Source organism: Helobdella robusta (genome assembly GCF_000326865.2).
Source record: "Helobdella robusta unplaced genomic scaffold HELROscaffold_12, whole genome shotgun sequence".
NCBI lineage: Eukaryota > Metazoa > Annelida > Clitellata > Rhynchobdellida > Glossiphoniidae > Helobdella > Helobdella robusta.
In genome coordinates, this window is record NW_008703664.1 from 3,682,765 (window position 1) to 3,706,899 (window position 24,135).

The 24,135-nt window shown below is 30.7% G+C and overlaps 3 protein-coding genes across 3 annotated transcripts; 2 read left to right on the forward strand and 1 right to left on the reverse strand.

Annotated features, from left to right (window-relative positions):
- Positions 1–349: 349 nt before the first annotated feature.
- Positions 350–6,054, forward strand: HELRODRAFT_72860 (hypothetical protein; the record flags this gene model as incomplete). The annotated part of the gene is made up of 6 exons (XM_009013730.1): positions 350–438; positions 1,982–2,105; positions 2,883–2,966; positions 3,445–3,600; positions 5,151–5,278; positions 5,907–6,054. 6 exons carry the CDS (start codon positions 350–352, stop codon positions 6,052–6,054), a joined length of 729 nt encoding a protein of 242 aa, XP_009011978.1.
- A 3,891-nt stretch (positions 6,055–9,945) lies between these two features.
- Positions 9,946–14,186, forward strand: HELRODRAFT_168034 (hypothetical protein; the record flags this gene model as incomplete). The annotated part of the gene is made up of 5 exons (XM_009013731.1): positions 9,946–9,988; positions 10,796–10,953; positions 11,677–11,759; positions 12,164–12,315; positions 14,011–14,186. 5 exons carry the CDS (start codon positions 9,946–9,948, stop codon positions 14,184–14,186), a joined length of 612 nt encoding a protein of 203 aa, XP_009011979.1.
- Positions 14,187–15,009: 823 nt separating this feature from the next.
- HELRODRAFT_168035 (hypothetical protein) lies at positions 15,010–17,669 on the reverse strand (the record flags this gene model as incomplete). Its single annotated transcript, XM_009013732.1, has 2 exons — positions 15,010–15,764; positions 17,243–17,669. 2 exons carry the CDS (start codon positions 17,667–17,669, stop codon positions 15,010–15,012), a joined length of 1,182 nt encoding a protein of 393 aa, XP_009011980.1.
- Positions 17,670–24,135: the final 6,466 nt, after the last annotated feature.

Below are 24,135 nucleotides of genomic sequence, written 5' to 3' on the forward strand. Positions count from 1 at the left end.
GTATTATCTGTTGTTACATAAACAAAGATGATCTAAATGAATCTTATTTCAATGATATCTCCAAGTTTTTCGCTGCATTCTTTTATGTAAGTAGCTAATTTTTTTAAATTGGCCTTTTCCATTGTGTTCAAAATAACTGTTTACTTTGATAAATGTTTGTTAGAAAACAGATTTAGTTATGACAGACTTGGTTGCAGGTATGTTTCTAATGCACGAAGATCAAAAAATGAACACGAACGAAAAAACAAATCTTTTAAAGCCACATAGGGAAATAAAAAGACCTTTCTTGAGTTTTAATGAGGCAATGACTCCTGAAGAATGGATGAATTTAACAAATGCCGCACATTTCATGAAATTCGCACAAGCCAGTTACGGATGGATGTTTTTTCTTTATAAAAATATTTTCTTTGGGCCCGGGAAATTGTGCTGCTCTTCAAAGTAAGCTTCAATTGACGAAAAATAGCATAAAATAAAGTCAATGATATTATATTATGACATATTGCTAGATAATACAATTTGAATTTACGATTGTAAAAAATTCGTTATATTATATCTTGTGATTGAAAATAATTAAAAATAGCGTTAACTAAGTTTGACCTTTTTATTATAACGGACGTTGGACGTGACAATTGCTCTTTTACTTGTTACTTATCACTAGTTGTATTGCTTTGTTTCAGGCTTTAGAGTCTAAAGAAAATTGCAAAAACATTCGACTGAACGTTGACTGCACCTCATTTGTAGTTCGTAAAATTTAAATGAGACTTAGTGGAAAAAGTTCATCAAAATTTTATGATTATAGTTTTACGAGTTCTTGGTTTGCTGGTATGCTATCTCTTACTTTGATATATTGTGTGTTGACCTAAATTGAATATTTGAAACGCAAAGATGTATAAGTTTATATTGCACCAAACTTGCAAATATTTCAGATGTCGTTTTCAATGGACTTACCAAGAAATAATGTTTTTTTACATATTATTTTTCTGAAAGCTATTGATCAGTGGTGAATAGGTATTCATTTTTGGGGATTTTGACCTCAAACATGTGATTGTTTGATGACTTAGTTAGCATTGACCTACTTGACCAAGAGATTTATTGGTCCGCTGAGGATTTCGTCCAAAACCTTTGCATTACCATAATATATATTATGCACGAGGCAACTTGATTCAAAGAGATTTATTTTAAAAGTTAATAAACTTTTCATCTATATAAAAACATTAGATAAATATTTATCTAAATATATTGCTAATATATAAAAATATAAAACCTTTGCATTACCATAATATATATTATGCTCGAGGCAACTTGATTCATAGAGATTTATTTTAAAAGTTAATAAACTTTTCATCTATATAAAAACATTAGATAAATATTTATCTAAATATATATGTCGTAGTATTTATGTTGAGCATTGAAAATTTTTAACAGATAGGTTCTATGTGTGTTTCCCCTTATGACCAAGATTAAGTTGCAATGTTATGAACGTGCTAATATTAGGATTAGTAATAAAGATGATGAGTGACATGGAATGGTAAAAAGATATTTAATTCTAATTAGGATTCCATTATTTCTATTGATTTTAATTAATAGGTTACTTACGTGCTCATTAAAATTTTAACTGCAGCCGGTGTAAACACCCAATAGTGTCAAAACTGTAGAAACTTTTTCAATAGTTACGTTATTTAGTCTTAATATTAATTCATCACCATTACACCATTATTTTTGCTATATTTTTGCTTTATCATGCCATTTCCACCAATAACTATTTAATATCTCACAAGAGGAAATGAGTTGTTCAATTTATTGGGTAACACTTATATAAATTTTCATATTTTCAGCAGTCATTTGCAAAGATATAACAAATATGAGTAAAACTATAAAAAAATGGGAAATTAAATAGTTTGAGTGTAAAATTTACAAAATTTACGACATCTTTATATGGTTTATATATTTTTTATTAAAATTTCATAAAATTTGATTTTAGCTTTTGTTGCGTGAAAAGAAATCCTGCTATTAACAGCGACACCTGCTACTGTAATGTTAATGCTATCTTACATCAGCTGAAAATCCAACAAAAAGACATTATATATGCCAGCTTCAAGAACAGAGTTTGTTTATACGTTCTTTCAATTTTAATTGGTTTTAATTATTTATAGTTACTATTATTTTGTTGTTGTTTTTATTATTATTATTAAAACTATATGCAAATGTTTTTTAAACCAATAATAAAACCTTTAGTCCATTTTTGAACTCCTTCACTGAAATCGGTATTTACGTTACTTCAGCTGGAAGATTATTCCAACCTGTGCATTTCTGTCAGCAAGCTCGTCTTTTTTTATATAAAATCTCAAAATTTCTCTTCTCAGTCTTAGGAGTAGCCACTAGGGCAGCTCAAGGAAGCGCCTCTGAGGTCACCACACAAGAGGTGCAGTCTACTCACCATCATTAAGATGTAAAGAAAACCTACATGATCAGCATCTAGTGGCGCAAGTTTAAGATCTAACGCTGATGACAGTTTTCCAAAGAGGATGATTTTAAGAAGAAATTAAAAGCCCTTTACGTCAGCTGGGACTGTCATTTACTGATTTTTTTCATGGTTATCATATTCACTGTTGGAGCTATTTTAAAGATTTATGATTTTGTTTAAGATAACGCTTTTAAAAAGTTAAACCCAAAAATTTTTGCTTAGCGCTTTATATATATATCTACAGAATCTAACGAGTTTTTAGCTTCTGAAAGTTTTTCCAGGATAAAATTTTTTCAATATTTGATAAAATCTACCGAATTTTTAGCTTTTGAAAGTTTACGGTTGACTTGTGTGCGTGCGTGCATGTTTGTGTATAGCATTTTATAAATTATATGTACATATATAGTTATGATTTCAGTTGTATGAGGTTCCATTTTACATTGCTGTCGACCATGAATACAAAGCAATTGTTGTAGCTATCAGAGGAACACTGTCATTTCAGGTTAAATTTTTATTAAAACTTTTTGAAATACTATTTTCAATCCGCCAGTTTCGTTTAAAAACAATTTCCATAAGTTACGTATTATTTACTGTATGTATATGCTCTACGTTGTTTATCATCATCATTAACCCGAACCAAAAGGGGAATAATTTATTCTAGGATTTATTATCGGTAAGTTCGAAGTAGATGAATTGGGAGTTGGAAAAAGAAAACAGAACAGACAGAGATCATTTAGGGGGCGAGTGGAAAGAAAGAAAAAAAGATCGGCTCGACTGGTGCACATCATTGCAAATAAATTATGATGAAGACTTTGCGCTTCAGAGTTTCTGTCTGGAGTTAAAAATTAAGATGATGATGATGATTTGTTCAATATTAATGAATATATACGTGCTTTCAAAATATTAAATACTAATTGTATAAAGAATAAAAGGATAAATACTCAACCAGTGCATGCTTTCAATTTCTCCCTCCCTTCTAGGATGCTCTGACTGACTTGACAATTGAGAGTCAAGCTGTGGATATAGATTTTGACGGGGATGCCAGAGCACACAAAGGCATATTGCAAGCAGCTTATGATATTCAAAAGAAATTGACGGATCTTCATTTGTTGGATGATGCTTTCGTTAAATATCCTGTAAGTGTCAAAAGATGTATTCACTTGTTGTAATACTTTCTTCCTCAGTTCTTTTTAATTGGCGTTTGATAAATGACGTTATTATTATTATTAATTATTATTATTATTATTATTATTATTATTATTATTATTATTACCTAGTTAATGAATCATGATATAGTTTCCATTAAAACAGTTTGACTATTTCATTCATTGACATTTTGAAGTTTCGTGTGGCAAAAATGTTTTTTATAATAATAATTCAGTGTTTGCGAAATGTTATCACTCAAATTTTTTTCTTCATTTTTTACGGTACTGCAGCTCCGGAATGATGCTATGATGTGCCTTATTGGAATGCGGTTTTATTCTTATGTAGTTATTTTGTTCTGGTTAAATCGCATCATATAGATTTATGTATTTTAGAAATTCTAATAATTTAGTTGTCTTCGCGTGTCAAAAAATTTCTTGATTTTGGTCAATTAGATTGTCAGCAATTGGGGTTTTGCAAGCTATTATGTGTTGCGCTGTTCCATTTAATAGATGCCCACGAGTTAACTTTGTGTGTCTTTTCATTATTCTATTAACGTTTGATATTGGAAATCGAGTGCAATTTGTTTTGAATTAAAGACCGACCGAAACTGCTTTTTCTGTTTTGGCCGAAGCCGAAACAAAGCCGAAATTGACATTCGGCCGAAACTGAAAAAAGCCGAATGTACAAAAAAATTTTCGGTCGAGACCGAAAAAAGGCCGAAATTATGAAAATATTTTCGACCGAATTCGAATGTTGTAGTTTTCATTAAAACATTATTTATATAACTTTAATATATAATATTCCTTTTAAAAATTTAAACAATCTCTTCAAAACATTTTTTCAATAAAATGAAATCAAAAATAAATATAGAAAGATAAAATGATATGAAAATAATAGCGGACACAAATGCAAGAAAAAACAGAATCCAATGAATCTGAAATATTGTTTGAAAGTGACAGTTTTGGTTTAATAGTTAAATACAAATAAACGTATATTGTATGCAAGAAATAAAAGTTTCTCAACGTTTTCTACAATTATTAATGTCTTTGAATTATGATCTGCATAAATTTTTCCTGCAAAAGAGTGTTACGGATAAAATGCAACCCATGTCCAATTTTTTACTTGTAGAAAACATATTGTTGTAATTTACTTTAAAGTTCTATTGTTTAAGAAATTTTATATGAACCGAGGCAATCGCCCTCTTTATTCGGCCTTGTGCAGATTCTTAAGGATGCCATATTTTCATGTCTTGTCATAGGCTGGACAAGGACACTCTATGTTTCGTTTTTTGCTGCTACGGCTGCTACATTTTCGATTTCTTACCTTTAAACTTATATTAGGGAAAATTGTGTATACTCTGCCAATTTTAAACCAAATATGACACTCAGATTTATTTTCACTCTTTATGATACTATTTGATGATTTTATTCATGGAACATGGAACAATATTTCAATTTAAATTTTCTTTTTATTTCTGACAGGCAGGTAACATGCATATTTATTTCATTCAATTTATTTATCAATTACAAAATAATTTTAGAACTTCAGGCTTGTCATAACGGGTCACAGCTTGGGGGCTGGCACAGCGGCTCTGCTATCTGTTTTGTTGAAAGCTCAGTACAACAATCTTGTTTGTTTTTCTTTCTCGCCTCCTGGTTGGTTGGTCAGGTAAGTGTCAGGTAAATTTTGTTGGCGACAATACAATATTCGTTCAATTTTTACCGTGAATTTTTTTAAATTGAAAGAACTAAAGATGAAATTTGATTAAAATGATAATGCTATCGTTTCAGTTCATTGTTTTTTCATTAAATTTTAAAAATTCTACGATGTGCGGTTGCTATACGTTCAGTCAAACTGCACCCCTTCGTCATTATTATTAGCCACACCAGCAAATTTTAGTTGCTCAGATCAGTTGAAAAAAAAGATTATTAAGTTGGATTGAGGCTTAATTCAAAGAAGATGCCATTAGTTAAATATCATTGCAACTCAAAATTTGTTCGTTGAAAAGTATGGAATATTTACATGAACGTTATTATTTGCTATACCTACAATTTAAAAAGTTTTCATTTTTTATTTTGATATATTTTTATTTTTGTTCATTTTTTGTGCAATATTCAGCCACATTTTTAGTTTTAACATAACATTACAAGATGAGCGTAGTTTGAAAATATATATGCTTCAAAATGTATTAAATTGTCCATTATTAATAAGCATGCGGATTATTCAAAGATGTTTTAACAATTGTTCAATAAATTGTTTGATATTTTAAAATGTAAAGTTTTTTTAAATTTTTCAGTTCTGCTTTGTCTCAATACATGCAAGAATTTGTGCTCTCAGTTGTAATTGGGAAAGACATTATTCCAAGGTTGGGACTGTACTCGATGAATGATTTGAAAAACCGACTTAGATATTTAATTGCAAATTCTTTTCAGCCAAAGGTATGATTGTTTCATTGCGCTAATTATTATAAATTATTAATTAGATCACATTCAGCTTGATTATAATCATTAAAATTTTTGTACTATCAATATTCAATAAAAATTAGATTTATAAAAAACTTTTGCATATTTTCTTAATTCGAAAGTGTAAAAGTTTAGCACAAGTGGTTTTTAAACTTGAGATGCCGCAATTTGGAAAGGGGAAACTGTCAATTTTTCTGTGTTTTCAGCATTTCATTTTTTCTGTGAAGTTTATTTGTCGATGGTTTAGTTAAAGGTTGACCGTTCTTTCTTTTATTTAACAGCCAGTAAGTTCAAATTTTGTTTTTTCTGTTTGCCTAGCCAACAGGTCTATTTCCGTCGCATCACATCACACCACATTTCATGAGTACTTTTCAAAGAAACCTCCCATTCGTATGTTAGTATTCAACATTTTTATCTTTTGAAGCTCTCGCCCAATGTCCATGATATCTTCCACCCACTTTGTCGTTGTCTTCAACAGTATGCCGGATGCAATTTAGAGTTGTCACACTATTTCGTCGGGTGACCACCGCTTATCATTTCATTTTGTAGCAATTTGCTTTTTGTGTGAGATCGTTTCGTAGATTGTTTCAACACCTTAGCTATTTTTTCGATATCATCAGTCTTTCAAGTTTCTCAGTCTTATCATCGCTATTACGTACCAAATTTCTTAGTTATATATTGTTAGTCGATGTTGATTTATCTTCATTGAATTAATTTACCGTTTGGTTTGAAATATTGGAATAATTTTCATTTTATTACTGTTAAAATGATTTCAATAACCATGTTGTCATTCACTACTACGAAGCTAGTTCGTTAGGCAATGTGAATTGAAAATTAAATCGAGGTTCAAAAAATTATAAGTCGTATCATCTAAGTTCTCAAGAACAAATTTATTTGTATTTTTTAACTGCGTGTTTAAGGTCGTTTTTAACAAAAATAAATCTCGATGTTAAAAATAATTCACGAGAATAGTATGATGAGAGTCGTGTTTTTGTAAAAAATTTCAGGATTTTGTAGGTACAAAAATATATTGAGGTCAAAAGCTTCCTATGAAATCGTTTGGTTCTGATCTTAAAAATTGGATCGAAGATGTTTGTTGTTCGATGTCTCTGTTATTTGCATCACTCAGCTCTTTTATCTTGCACTTCGCGGTTTCTATCTATAAACAGCCTTTCAGATTGAACCCAGCCATTTATATTAACATGACCTGCTATTATTGTAATCCCAAAAGATCATAATTTTATATTCAAAAATTTATGTGGTTGGAAACTTATTATTAATTAGTTTGCATATCAAAACAGTACAGAATTTTAGGAGGAAGTGTGCTCAAATTTTGTAGATGCACAAAAACGCGAGGCCGTTCAGAAATAGTCGATCAGTCAAGCGAAGTCACAATCCTTGATAACAATCAGACGTCTACTGAAGTAATGTCTCATGATCACGTTTGTATGCTTAATTATTGACAACTTCGTATTATGGGATAATTAAAAGATCATTGTGTTATAACATTACATTTCCTTTACAAGCTATATACAATATGATCCCCAATTAATTAGATTAATATATATACTTATTTTTTTAACAAATAAACTAAAGCGAAAAGATGAACGATTTTATAAAAATTTAAAATTTATTAAAATGCTAAAAAATGTTAACGTCGGATGGTTTTAGAAAACATCAGCCAGTTTTACCAATAAGTCAAGAAATGGGAATAGAAAGTAAAAACAACAGCAACTTTTTTGCTGTTGCGAAGAATATTCAGTTTCGACGTTTAACTTTTCAAAAGTTTTGAAACACTAATTAACAATTTAAAACTAGATGAACTCCAAATGGAGTCCAAATAAATGTTGAATATCGATGAAATGCTGCTGTTTTAATTTAGGGTTTTGATTAACAGACCGGCAGCCATTGTGTTTAAATCACTGAAACATGAAAATGTTGTTGCTTAAGTTGATGAAGCCTGAGAATTTACTGGTTTAAGTGCAATGGTTGAAATATTACCGAATTATCTAAATTTCAAACGAATCTTTTAAACTCTACCTTTTTATGGCTTTTTTTGTTTAAATTATTAATTTATTCATCTATTTATGATTTGCATTTCGTTCGATCCGTTTCGGATTTTTTAGATTAATACAGTTGATAACATTTTAAAATGTATTATTTAGGAAGATTTACTGAATTTTGAGAATCCGTATCCATTGTTTATTCCCGGCAAGATATTATATCTTGAAAAGGATTATGCAATCAAGTTGGTTCTTAATTTTATTCAGTTTGTTTTTTTTTGTTTTGTTTCTTTTTTTTATCGTGTAACTTTGAAAATTGTAATGAATGTTTGTTATGTCGTAGTATATATTATGTTACAATGTGTGCTATGTTTTGACAGGTAGGGAAATAATGAAAAAAATTTTTTTAAATTGTTTCCAAATTTATTTTCAAGATAATTTTTTTTACAAACGTATCAATTTAAATTTAATCATCATAATAATCTTTAGATGGAATGCATTTTTATTAATATTTTGGAAATATCAAAACGTATCGACTTGACAACCATTAATTGACAACAACCATGTGAAATGAAATTTTCACAAAATTACTGCTATGAACCACTGAATATATTTGAATTCACCAACACAATATTTTATTAAAAACCAGAAAATGTTGCAAGAAAACTCAAATTTATAAAGCATTTTGGGCGGAAAAGGAGTTTTTTGATGAAATTCTTGTTAACCGGAGTATGTTACTGGAACATTTGCCTGATGTCGTGTGCGAAGCTCTCCAAACATCTCTGTTAAATGAAGTACACGGTGAGAGCGAAGTCATCCTGGAATAAATTCTCAATCAGTCTTAATGAAACGTTTTTAATTTGTTTACTATTTGTTTACTACCGACTTTCATTATTTTTTGTTATTGATAAAGTTTGTTGTGTTTTTATTTAGTAATTATAATTTTTTGTGATAATTTATATGCTTAAATATTAAATAGTATTATATTGTATTATAATAATACAAATCATTATTTTTTTTCTTATTTAAATTATGCCTATATTATTCAAATAAATCTCATATTACTCAGATAAATTTCATACCTCCATTTTTTGATGTTTAAATTCAGTCTTTTCCTAAAATACAGTTTATGAATTTTTGATGGGAATTGAAAAATTATAAACGCTAAGACAATTGTACAGCTTTAGTTGTGACATCTTGTGCCCATCAGCATATTTATTTGAAATATCATTATTTCACATTATACAGTCAATCAGCTCAGCCAAGGCCGAAACTAGGAGATTTGTCAGTGGGGTAGCAAAGATTAGTTTGCTGCTCCCTACCCATCTCTCACCAAACAATTATTATATGCCGTAAGCCAGGGGTGGGCAAACTTTTTGCTATGAGGGCCGCATTGAGAACTATTTTACCTTTGAAGAGCCCCGTATGTACTTAAATATCAAGATTTTTCGCCCGGAGGAGAATTTTTTTAAGATTTGTAGCTCTTTTTTTGATCATAATGTCTGATTAACGACCTTTTTTTGACGAACAAGGCCTCGCGGGCCGCATAAAATAGCTTCGCGGGCTGTAGTTTGCCCACTCCTGTCATGTCGTAACTTATTGTTTAAATGTAATTGTTTAAATTATACTTCCAATTATACTTCACAAACTTGCTGTTAAAATGTTTTGTTTATGATGTTGATATACATGCAAAAATGTTTATCAATATATATATCAATATCAAGCGACAAACATATTTTTTTATTCTTCATAAGCCAACAGGTCTATTTCCGTCGCATCACATCACACCACATTTCATGAGTACTTTTCAAAGAAACCTCCCATTCGTATGTTAGTATTCAACATTTTTATCTTTTGAAGCTCTCGCCCAATGTCCATGATATCTTCCACCCACTTTGTCGTTGTCTTCAACAGTATGCCGGATGCAATTTAGAGTTGTCACACTATTTCGTCGGGTGACCACCGCTTATCATTTCATTTTGTAGCAATTTGCTTTTTGTGTGAGATCGTTTCGTAGATTGTTTCAACACCTTAGCTATTTTTTCGATATCATCAGTCTTTCAAGTTTCTCAGTCTTATCATCGCTATTACGTACCAAATTTCTTAGTTATATATTGTTAGTCGATGTTGATTTATCTTCATTGAATTAATTTACCGTTTGGTTTGAAATATTGGAATAATTTTCATTTTATTACTGTTAAAATGATTTCAATAACCATGTTGTCATTCACTACTACGAAGCTAGTTCGTTAGGCAATGTGAATTGAAAATTAAATCGAGGTTCAAAAAATTATAAGTCGTATCATCTAAGTTCTCAAGAACAAATTTATTTGTATTTTTTAACTGCGTGTTTAAGGTCGTTTTTAACAAAAATAAATCTCGATGTTAAAAATAATTCACGAGAATAGTATGATGAGAGTCGTGTTTTTGTAAAAAATTTCAGGATTTTGTAGGTACAAAAATATATTGAGGTCAAAAGCTTCCTATGAAATCGTTTGGTTCTGATCTTAAAAATTGGATCGAAGATGTTTGTTGTTCGATGTCTCTGTTATTTGCATCACTCAGCTCTTTTATCTTGCACTTCGCGGTTTCTATCTATAAACAGCCTTTCAGATTGAACCCAGCCATTTATATTAACATGACCTGCTATTATTGTAATCCCAAAAGATCATAATTTTATATTCAAAAATTTATGTGGTTGGAAACTTATTATTAATTAGTTTGCATATCAAAACAGTACAGAATTTTAGGAGGAAGTGTGCTCAAATTTTGTAGATGCACAAAAACGCGAGGCCGTTCAGAAATAGTCGATCAGTCAAGCGAAGTCACAATCCTTGATAACAATCAGACGTCTACTGAAGTAATGTCTCATGATCACGTTTGTATGCTTAATTATTGACAACTTCGTATTATGGGATAATTAAAAGATCATTGTGTTATAACATTACATTTCCTTTACAAGCTATATACAATATGATCCCCAATTAATTAGATTAATATATATACTTATTTTTTTAACAAATAAACTAAAGCGAAAAGATGAACGATTTTATAAAAATTTAAAATTTATTAAAATGCTAAAAAATGTTAACGTCGGATGGTTTTAGAAAACATCAGCCAGTTTTACCAATAAGTCAAGAAATGGGAATAGAAAGTAAAAACAACAGCAACTTTTTTGCTGTTGCGAAGAATATTCAGTTTCGACGTTTAACTTTTCAAAAGTTTTGAAACACTAATTAACAATTTAAAACTAGATGAACTCCAAATGGAGTCCAAATAAATGTTGAATATCGATGAAATGCTGCTGTTTTAATTTAGGGTTTTGATTAACAGACCGGCAGCCATTGTGTTTAAATCACTGAAACATGAAAATGTTGTTGCTTAAGTTGATGAAGCCTGAGAATTTACTGGTTTAAGTGCAATGGTTGAAATATTACCGAATTATCTAAATTTCAAACGAATCTTTTAAACTCTACCTTTTTATGGCTTTTTTTGTTTAAATTATTAATTTATTCATCTATTTATGATTTGCATTTCGTTCGATCCGTTTCGGATTTTTTAGATTAATACAGTTGATAACATTTTAAAATGTATTATTTAGGAAGATTTACTGAATTTTGAGAATCCGTATCCATTGTTTATTCCCGGCAAGATATTATATCTTGAAAAGGATTATGCAATCAAGTTGGTTCTTAATTTTATTCAGTTTGTTTTTTTTTGTTTTGTTTCTTTTTTTTATCGTGTAACTTTGAAAATTGTAATGAATGTTTGTTATGTCGTAGTATATATTATGTTACAATGTGTGCTATGTTTTGACAGGTAGGGAAATAATGAAAAAAATTTTTTTAAATTGTTTCCAAATTTATTTTCAAGATAATTTTTTTTACAAACGTATCAATTTAAATTTAATCATCATAATAATCTTTAGATGGAATGCATTTTTATTAATATTTTGGAAATATCAAAACGTATCGACTTGACAACCATTAATTGACAACAACCATGTGAAATGAAATTTTCACAAAATTACTGCTATGAACCACTGAATATATTTGAATTCACCAACACAATATTTTATTAAAAACCAGAAAATGTTGCAAGAAAACTCAAATTTATAAAGCATTTTGGGCGGAAAAGGAGTTTTTTGATGAAATTCTTGTTAACCGGAGTATGTTACTGGAACATTTGCCTGATGTCGTGTGCGAAGCTCTCCAAACATCTCTGTTAAATGAAGTACACGGTGAGAGCGAAGTCATCCTGGAATAAATTCTCAATCAGTCTTAATGAAACGTTTTTAATTTGTTTACTATTTGTTTACTACCGACTTTCATTATTTTTTGTTATTGATAAAGTTTGTTGTGTTTTTATTTAGTAATTATAATTTTTTGTGATAATTTATATGCTTAAATATTAAATAGTATTATATTGTATTATAATAATACAAATCATTATTTTTTTTCTTATTTAAATTATGCCTATATTATTCAAATAAATCTCATATTACTCAGATAAATTTCATACCTCCATTTTTTGATGTTTAAATTCAGTCTTTTCCTAAAATACAGTTTATGAATTTTTGATGGGAATTGAAAAATTATAAACGCTAAGACAATTGTACAGCTTTAGTTGTGACATCTTGTGCCCATCAGCATATTTATTTGAAATATCATTATTTCACATTATACAGTCAATCAGCTCAGCCAAGGCCGAAACTAGGAGATTTGTCAGTGGGGTAGCAAAGATTAGTTTGCTGCTCCCTACCCATCTCTCACCAAACAATTATTATATGCCGTAAGCCAGGGGTGGGCAAACTTTTTGCTATGAGGGCCGCATTGAGAACTATTTTACCTTTGAAGAGCCCCGTATGTACTTAAATATCAAGATTTTTCGCCCGGAGGAGAATTTTTTTAAGATTTGTAGCTCTTTTTTTGATCATAATGTCTGATTAACGACCTTTTTTTGACGAACAAGGCCTCGCGGGCCGCATAAAATAGCTTCGCGGGCTGTAGTTTGCCCACTCCTGTCATGTCGTAACTTATTGTTTAAATGTAATTGTTTAAATTATACTTCCAATTATACTTCACAAACTTGCTGTTAAAATGTTTTGTTTATGATGTTGATATACATGCAAAAATGTTTATCAATATATATATCAATATCAAGCGACAAACATATTTTTTTATTCTTCATAATGCAACTCTGTTAAACGCAGAGCTGCTCACATGTTATTCTATACCTATAATTAAACTTTCGTGCCACAAAGGCTGTACACTATCCACACGACGCACACACACATTATGTATGCACGCGAAAGCATCGCATCATACGGGTATGATGGTTTGAGTTTCGGATAGACTGTATTCAAACCATGCCATTGCGTAATAGCAGCGCGAGACATGGCACTTCTACTGAATGAGCTAACTCGGTGACCATATATGACAAACATGCAAAATTGAGTAAAGCGAAAAATATCAAATTTATTTTAATCCAAGTTTTGTAAATAACTTTTATAATTTTTTAAAACTTTTCAAAATTTGCCGCCCCCTGAAATTTGCCGACCTGGTCGTTTACTCCCTTTGCTCTCTCCCATACTTTCGGGCCAGTTTTCAGCTTCTGAACGAGCAGCAGAATTAGGGGCGTTAATTAAAGGAAGTGTGTGAACATCGTAAACATTATTGCAAAATGGATGACAGAAAACAATTTGGGGTGAAGATAAAATAAGTTATGAAATATCAAAAGTGACACAAAGTTTGATGAAGTTGAGTCATTAATAAATCCAAAACTAAAATATAATAACATAATAGAAATAGATTTTTCACATTTACTAAAGTTTGTCGATAAAAACTACAAAAAAGTTAATGGTTATTAAAGTTATATTACACTCTTTCTAACATCACAAACATCGTATATAAATACTTGCTAAACTACGCAACAGACATGAAGCATGTGATAGGCGGGGACCTTATGGTCATAATCAAACCCTGTCACAGCACGCAATTGCAAATGAGCACAAGAAACCTTAACCAGTATGCTATCACGCGCCTAAAAGATCTAACTGAAACATTTCGAAATGCCAACAGCCAAAACGTTAGGATGAGTTTTATGTTCTAAGGTCTGTAGCTTACAATAAATATATTAGGTAGGTGGTTAAGGAAAAATAATTTCTATTGTTAGTCATTCAATATGTTCATGATTGGAACATATTTTCTCTCGAAATGACATTATGATAAAAATCTCCACTAAATTAACTTTTTTGTGTTGCTAAACAAAAAAGAACTACAATTATGAAGGAAATTGAAAGACCAGAGAATATAAAAAGGAAGATTCTCTATAACGTTGGCAATGTAACATAACACGAGCTGAGTTTTTCAACCTAACCATACATTCGGTACAACAAAGTTGGTGAATCAGTGAACAGCTTGGATCTTAACATCGATGCCTAATGTAATTTAAGCCTTACACACGCACATATTATTATTATTATTAGAGAATTTATATAGAGCCCTTTAATATTACTCAAAAGCGCTTCTTGGGCTTAGTGGAATAGATGCATGAAGAAAAACATAATAAACATAGCGTAATAAAGATTTTTATAGTGCTCCAAGAAGGCTGGGTCTGTAACCAGTGGCGGAATTTTGATAAAAAATCGCCCCCCCCTACTGAAAAAAAAATTTCTAGTTTATTTTTGTCAACTCTTTATTACTGTTTATAAGAAAGCATGCAATGTCATCAAAAACTTTCAACTTTTAATGTCATAAAATAATAAATGTAATGATTTGGATCAAACATAGTCAATATATACATATGAGTACATACATAAATATAAAAAAATTATTTTCCTTTTTTTAATCCTATAAGTGTTTTAAAAATGGGTTTATTTATTTTATTAGACTAGCGAGGTACCTACTACCTTGATAGGTTGACTAATAACAATTTATAAAACAAATTCTATTTTACGATTTCCTGACTTCGCAAAACTCTCAATTATATTTTCAACATTTACTAAAACGTCTCTGTGTACATTAAGTAGTGCCAATCCGACTAATCTGTCTTCTGTCATTCGTGTTCTTAGCCATGTTTTAATTCTTCGCAGAGTTGAGAAGCTACGTTCAGCACTGGCAACACTAACTAGACATGCTTTAATAATACGGAACAACTTCTGAGTGATTGGATATTGTACGGGGTCACACAAATGAAAAACAACAGAAAGATCAGTAGTCAGTGATTTGACTCCTCCTCCTTCCTTGTTCATTCTAAAGCATTTGCTCTGCAACAATTCAACTTCCGATATAAATTCAAGTTGGGTACTAAGTCCAAGAATGGTACCATAGAAATTACTGATTGCTGAAACAGATTCGACAACATCTTTATGATTTAGTTTAATAATATTTTCTGGCATCAAAGAATAGATTTGGAGACACTGCAAATTTTCTTTAGAAAAACGAGTATTTATATCCAATATCAGTGCATCAAGAAGAGGGATGTAAACTGATCGCCTGTAATATTCTTCCAATGAATCAGAAGGTACATTTTCACGGCATGTCTGTCGATGCACAAATCTTTTGTAGGTAAAAGTGCCATCTTTTTCAATTGTTATTTTTTCCGCTGCTCTAAAAATTTTCAAAAACATTTCTTCGCAGTTTTCTCTCTTTTTTTGTAAAACATTTAACAGGTCTTTAATGCAATTTTCTGCATCATGTAAATTTAAACATTTTTTTTGAAACAATTCACTGAGGCCCTTTGTTAGAGAGAATACATGCACAGCACAGCCTAAGGACACAATAAAATCACTTTCTCTAATTGCTGTTAATAAAGTTGTTGCTTTTGATGAAGTTGTTCTGTCATTCCATTTAGATATATTCTTTAGCGCATCAATTATTTGTGGAAGTTCAATACTAAACATCAGCAATGCATCATGTCTCTCAGCCCATCGTGTTTCGCAGAGTGAAACCAGTTGTGAATTTATCATGTTCTTTATTATAAAATTTCGTTTTGCAGAAGCATTGAAAAAAGCAACTACTTCACTAATAAGCAATTTCTTATTGCTTGTACATTCGAACTTTTTGATAAAGTTAAATTTAAAGCATGGTTATAACAAGGACACCAGACTGCATTCACTGCAACTTTTTGAATTTCAACTACTGCTCCTTTTTGTAACGAAGACATAACACTGCAACCATCTGTTCCCACACCAACACAGTTTTCTAGAGAAAGGTGGAACTTGTTTGAAAACATGTTTATAACCGATTGACCAATAATTTTGCCGTCAAAAGTAGGTTCAGTGTCAATTGATGCAGTAATATCAGATTGGTAATTGTTGTCATGTAGATCAACAAATCCTGCAAAATCTTCTCGAACTGATCCATCAGGCAGCAAGTAACGTAATATTATAGTCATTTGCGACTTATGTGATGCATCGGTTGTCTCGTCAATCATAATAGCATAATACTTTGATTCTCTAACGCGACTCAAAATTTGTTCACATATTTCCTCCCCACAGCATTTAATTAACGCATTTTGTGTGGTTTTGCTAATATAGGTTGCTGATGCTCTAGCCGTTTTTAAATGATTTTCTAAATTTGCTTACTCTAAATTTTAGCAATTCTCGGAAATTACCTTCATTTTTAATCACATCAGAATCTTCATCATCTTTGTCTAATATACTGCCATCATCTCTGTGTCCTCTGAATGGAATATTCTGCCTTCCTAAAAATATAATTGTTTCCACAATAGATATCAATCTCTGACGATTCTCTAAAACCTGCTGAAGCCGTTGAGCATTTACTCTGTTTATAATATTTATTGCTGGTTCATTATAGTTTTTTAAAAAACACCTCCATGCTTCAACAGCTTCCTTGTGGTATGTTGCTTTGTCATGCATTGTTAAATCTCCATCTTTGCCAAACAGTTTAGCAAACACTTGTAATGGTTGTTTAACAAGCTTCTAAAGTTCCATTTGTTTGTGAGATCCTGCAATCAGGTGGTATGAAAATAATGAGCAATATTTGCAGTACGGTCCTTTTTTATTATCTGAATAAACTAGCCATTCATATTTTTCCAGATGAGAATGATTAAGATATCGCTTTTCTTGTTTATTTTTCTTCTTGTGAAGTGAATGTGGCATTTTGTAGTCAGCTGGTGGCTCTTCCATGGCGATTCTAACAGACTTTTTTTTGTCAAATCATCCATAAATGTTCCAACAAATTTTCCAATATCATTGATAAACTCAGCATTTAAAATCTTACTAGAAAATGCCTTAGCAATTTCAGCTGTTCCAGTCTCAGTTGAAATCTGTTCATTTTCAGAAAAAAGACTATCATGAGCTATGACTACTGAATTGACATTCATATTCCGGCTGTTGCTGTCCATATTATTACTTGTTTCTGTTATCTCATGTTCAACATGTTCAGTAGAAATACTATTACTTGTTGACGCTTCTGCTGATGTGGTTGGAAGTGGAAGTTTAGTTGTTCCACCAACTTCAGTAGTGACAGTAAAATTAGTTGTAGATGCTTCAACAGACTTTTTTCTCTTCAACGTCACAAAAAATGAATCCAAAGTACTCTGTGGTTGTAAAAAATTTGTTCTCTTCATTTTCTTCCGATGATAATGGTTTGTTGTAATTGTTCCTAATATTTTATAGTATTATAAACAATAATTAATGAATGTTTTAATTTAAAAGTAACTTGTATTTACTATTTTTGTCGTTTTTAAGTAACACAACACAATACACAATCATGGCGCTTGAAAACGAAAGTTAGACTGTTTAAAAGTGAATAGTGATATAAAATTAAAAATTAAAAAGTGCATATTTTAAAGGATTACTTAACACTACAATAATGGGATCCGTAGTAAATAATATGATTACTACATCACTCTTTTTAATAGAACAGAGTAAATTTAAGTTTACTGACATGATACGGTAGTGCGTGCTACGGTAGTGCGTGCTATTTAAAGGGCAAATTGAATAATAATTTAAACGTTTTTTTATTTGTGGGCTTGCCCGCCTTGCAGGCAGTTGTGGGTTGCCATGATGGATAAAAATCGCCCCCCCTTACTAGATGACCTGGATCCGCCCCTGTCTGTAACAGGACCACTCTGAGATTTTTAATATCCCATTTTTGCCAACTTTGGTTTACAGTTATTTGTTGTTTTAGCGCATATTGTTTCATCTCCCAGTTTCTTCCATTCATTGACAACTCTGCAGCTGAAAAATGTTTGCTTTATCGGTCTAGACCTTTTTTTAAATATGTTATAACATAACATAACAGAAAAAAATTTAATAAGAGCAGGTGTACAACCCATAAGCCAAAATCCCCAAAATTAGTTAAATAAATAAAAGCATAAATTGTTTAAGTAATAAAATTAATACACAGATACACACACATATATATTTATGCCTTCTTGTTTTACTGTTTATTTTCAGCTCAAAAATTTGTACTAATTTCAAATTCTTTTTCATAGTAATGAATTTATATGTCTGAATCAAATACTCTCTTTTTTCTAATGTTTTCAAACCATAAACTTTCAATCTGTCTTTATATGACATATTGCGGCACTCGTTGATCATTCTCGTTGCCCTCCTTTGAATTTTCTCAAGCATATATTTGTCTTTTTGCAAATCTGGATTCCAAAGCTGAACACAGTACTCCAACTAAGGTCGAACCAGTGCCTTATACAGATTTAATATGACGATCATATGTCTGCTTTTTACGGGTCATTTTATCATACCCAAAACCGTGTTTTCACTTTTAGCTGACTCTATGCATTGCCGTGCTACCTTACCACTTCACTGAATTATCACCTCATCTTAAAAGATTTTAGTGGCGCGTTTCCAAGTTTGAATACATTTTCATTATTTTGTTAGCTCCCATATGTATGACTGCTCAAGTGCACTTTTGTCGGTGTTGAATACCATCTACCAATACTACTACTCCTCGGCCAATTTGCATAGTTTTTGCAAATCGCATACTAGAATTTCGATGTCTTCATCGTTGTCAACAACAGCACTTAATTTAGTGTAATCTGCAAATTTCAAAATTTTGGACTTTATTTTTAGATTAATATCGTTTATGTAAATTACAAATAACAGAGGTACTAATACAGATCCTTGAGAACCCCCACTTTTAACATTGCTCCGGCTTGAAAATTTATCACTAATACCAGCTTTTTTCCATTTATCCTGCACCAATTAGAAATCCACTTAAGTGTTTCTCCTGTGATTCCACTTGCCTCTAATTTTAAGGCCTAACGTTTTTGCTGTACCTTATCGAAAGCCTTAACAAAATTTAAGTAAATGATATCTACTGTTTTTTTTTGTCTATATTTTTATAGACCTTTTAAAAATTTAAGCAAATTAGTTAGACAAAAACGCCTATCCATAAATCCATGTTGGCTCTTGTATATGATATTATTTTTTGCCAAGTGGCTCACAATTATCCTCTTAATTATTCTTCCCAGTATCTTTCATACAGTGGTGCTTGTAAGACTAATTGGTCCATAATTTCCTGGGTCGTAACAAATTCCTTTCTTAAAGAGTGGCATATCTTTCCAATCTGATGGTATTTCACCCGTCGCTTTGTTGAAAAGAACCAACAGTGCTTCCGCAATGTTTTATCTTACCTTTTTCAAAAGTGCTAAATTCAGGCCGTCGTTTCCAGGACTTTTGTCTTCTTTTAGTCTTTGCAGTTCATCGACTAATTATTGTTCCGTAATTATCACAACATCTAAGACAATCATTTCCATTGTATTAAAGTTACTGACTGGTTTTGGCAAAGATGTAAGAATCTCCTTTGTAAATACTGAACTAAAATGAGAGTTGAGTATATCTGGCATTTTTTGGTGATCATTTTTTAGTTCTTTGCCAAATTTTGATCAATCAATCCTGGTTGACGCACATTGTCTAGCACACTGTTTCAAACGGTTGGGCCTGCGACTGCAAAACCACGACTGGCCACCACCGACCGTGTCTCCGACAACGACAGAAAATTGTGTCACCTGAACGTGTAAGAATACAATGAGCTTTTAATGTTTTATATGACATATTTCTAGACAGATAGTATAGACCCAGCCAGGCTTTTAGCCATTTAAACACCAGAATGGCGATCTTAAACAATATTTTTTTCTGATTGTCAGCCAATGAAGGTCAGATAAGGTATGGCTTGCGTGATTGAACTTCAATCCTCCATAAATGTTTTTTGCCACTCGGTTTTTAACCATGACTGCTATCGATCAATCACTCTACTGGAAACTCCATAAAAATACTGTTGCAGTAATTAAATTTTGAATTGACAAATAAGTGAACCAAGCATTTCAGTGTTTCTTTGTAGAGAGATTTTTTTGTTTGTCTAAGTTTTCGAACCTGAAAACAACATTCCTTAGTAACTCCCCTGATGTTCTGACCCATTGTCACAGTTTGATCAAATATGATACCCAAACTTTTAACAGACGTACAGAAATTAACAACAGTTCCGAAAATAATGATAGAATAAATGCGAATTTTTTGTAACTGCTGCCACGTACCGACAGGCAAAAGCTGTGTGTTGCTTTTATTCAGCTTTAATCCATTCTCAACCATTGAATTCAATGAAGCAAGAAAAAAATGTATCAAATATATATATATATATAACTTGTACGAACTCCATTAGTAAATAAAAAAACGATGTAAATATATATACATATACAAAATATACATACATAAAATAAATAGCATATTTATTTGTTGCAACTGCAACAAGCGCTGAAGATGATTGAAAAATCGAAATAAGTCCTATACACTCGAGAATAAATTGTAAAAAAGCATATTATTCTAACTTTAATAAAATAAATAAGGACAACAAGAATTTGGTTAGAAATATTGAGAAATGTAATAAAAATAAATATCAAATGCGAGAAATTTGGTAGATTTCATAAATTACTGCATTATGGTCTTTTACCAGCATATATATAATGTTAAATTATATTAATTAATTAATATATATTAATTAACGTTAAATATATCAAGATGTGTGTTATTGGTTGGTGTTTTTATTTTATATTTTATTTGGGGCCACTAAATTGGCTTTGCCTAAACATGGCTCCGTTTTATTATTACTTTGAAAACAGTTTTCACTAACGGATAACTTTATTATAAAAGGTTGAAATCATATAGCTAAAAATTAAATTTTTATAACAATTTCATTAATTTATATCGTAAATGTAGAAAATCTTTCTGTCCCTGAAAGTTAAAAAAGAATAAGCATTTTATATTGTTTCTTCACTAAAGTTATGTTACACAGTCTCAAATAAGCATTGATTCGCCCTAAAATGTAACACCGTTCAAATACCTTCAATTAAACATCTTTCATTTTTTTTAGCCTCAGTTACAGTCAGAACGTATGTATGTAGATGTATGTTTGTAGATGAATGTATATACATTTTGTATATTTATGTTTTTTTGTATACATACGGAGACCGTGCAAGTTAGTAATAATTTCTGGTCTCCTAGTTTTTTAAATAAAATAAATTAATTAATCAAGTAATAAACGTGACGGAGTATTTCAATCTCTCAGTGAATAGTTGATAGGTAAATGGAATGCATTTGCTTGCCATTCACTTCTTATCAAAGTTTTCAACAAATTTTAAACAAATCGTTGCCTGAAATAATTTACTCCAATATCGTGCAAAATGTAATAATCAACTTCACAGGAAACTAAGAAAAACTCTATCGTGCCTAGCGAAGTTATGCAAAAAATTAAGTTATTTATATTGTATATATATATTTTATTTGGCGTCTATAACATCCAAACACGAAAGACACTTGAAATTAGAACTCTAACGCTGTTTCAGTAGAATAAACCAGTTGATAGCAATAATTAGATACATTTTGCCAAATAATTCATTTGCTTTTTTGTAAAAATATTTTTTATCTATTTGTAGTTCATTATAAATTTTGTTAGAATCATAGAATCAATAAATTTATAAAACCTTTTAAATTAATTAATACTATTGAGAAATTGTAAAATTTACTCAACTAAGTCTTGCCTAACATTTTGAAAAAATGAAACATATTTAAAATGAATTTTTTAAGTTATATCATTTTGTTTATTCCTTTATTTTGCTTGAAGTTGTAAAATGAAAATGTTGAATTTTCAATGGCTTCAAATCTCTCGACCCATCCGCCCAGGAGGCATTATGTAGATTTCTATTTTTGTGCACATGCAACGATCGCACATCCTCTGCTGTCGGCCTAATTTTTTTTTATTTCATCAAAACACCGTTGGCAGTTGTTGATGTTGCTCTTGAAAAAAAGATGCTCCTGTAAAAAAATTTGAAATATGGCGTCATTTGATTGCGTTGAGTATTTGACTTATTAAAATCAGGCTGTAAAGAATGGAGTGCGTGATGTTCGCCGGGCTCACATCGTAACTGATATTTGTGCTAAATGCGGATGAACTTGTCAGCACGAAACGTAACAGATCAGGCACACGTGATCAATAAATCCTTGTCATCGTCACCTCGCATCATTGAGCCACACTAACTTATCTTCTGCAATTCTGCTGATAAGCAAACGACCATCATTTGTTTGCTGGTTATTACCGTTTGGCTTTCTCTCTCTCTCTCTCTCTCTCTCTCTCTCTCTCTCTCTCTCTCTCTCTCTCTCTCTCTCTCTCTCTCTCTTTCTCTCTCGCTATATATGTGTGTGTGCGTGTGTGCGTGTGTGTGTGTGTGTGTGTGTGTGTGTACGCTGTACGCCAATGCGTTTTTATTTAGTATTTGTAAATAAAAATAAACAAAATATAAAAACAAACGAACCAAAAACATTTTAATCAAATATTAAAAGGTAAACATGAAATATAAAATAAAAAATATTATGATTATGATAATTGAAAAATTAAGTAACTCGAAAAAACGTAATCTTTATGGATCGGAAAATAAATACAAAAATTTTTTATATATAAAATAAATACAATTAATCTACAAAACGTAAATGAAGTTAAATATAACCAAACGAATAAAAATTTATTAAATTATTTTTATTTTATTTCACAAATAATATCTAGTATTATTTACTATTTATATAGAACTACAAGAAAATCATTTTTAAAATCGCTAGCTTATTAATTATTTTAAAACCTAACAAAGATTTGTAAGAATTCAATATTTAAAATATAAATTGTAAATGGCTATATATTTTGTGATCGTTTCTTATAAGAAGATAATTAAATTATGTAGAGTTAAAGGATTTCATACTTTGTAAAATCAAGTAATTACTTTCAACAACTAATCGAAATGATTTTGAAAATATTTTGGGTTGTCATAATATTTTCAATGAACATTATAAGCTAGAACGGCAAGTGCTCTTCGAAACATTCTCTATATAAATATTGTAAAATATTCCCAGTGCAATTCAATTTTTGTTTTTTTGATTTTTAGTTTGAAAACTTAAAATATTTTCAAGTGATTGCATCAAAGGTGTCGACACGAACTCTTTCGGATTTCTTGAGCATCATAACTATTAACCAAATGATTAGGCGTCACAGTCTGCTGGACATCTGGCGATTCCATGCTGTTACTACTGACCATAGATGTCATCTACGAGTTGTACGTGTGCTAACGATGTTTATGTCCCGGCATTTTTTGCTTCAACACGTAAATAAGACAGATCGAGAATGTTAAAATTATTGTTTTTCGTTGATTTTTTTAAATAAAACAAAATCAATTTTAATTGCGGGTTTGAAATATTTTTGAAATAAATATGCATATCATCATTGCGCGAAAATCTGAATAGAACGATTGCATCAAACAAAGATATATCACTTTAATCTACCGCCAATTTGTCGAGTTTTCTCTACTGGAATATTTTTATTAAAACCAAAATTTGCATAACGCTCCAGTCAAAGAAACACAGCCGATTAAATTTGCTTGAATATCCGAACGAGTGAAACAATTTTGTTTGCCACGAACCAACAACACACGTCATGTCCGATTTTTTGCTGTTTCAGATTTCTTGTTTATCTTGTATTCTATTAAATTAAATTAAATGTGTGTATACTTACAAATCACATAAAACAAAAATTAA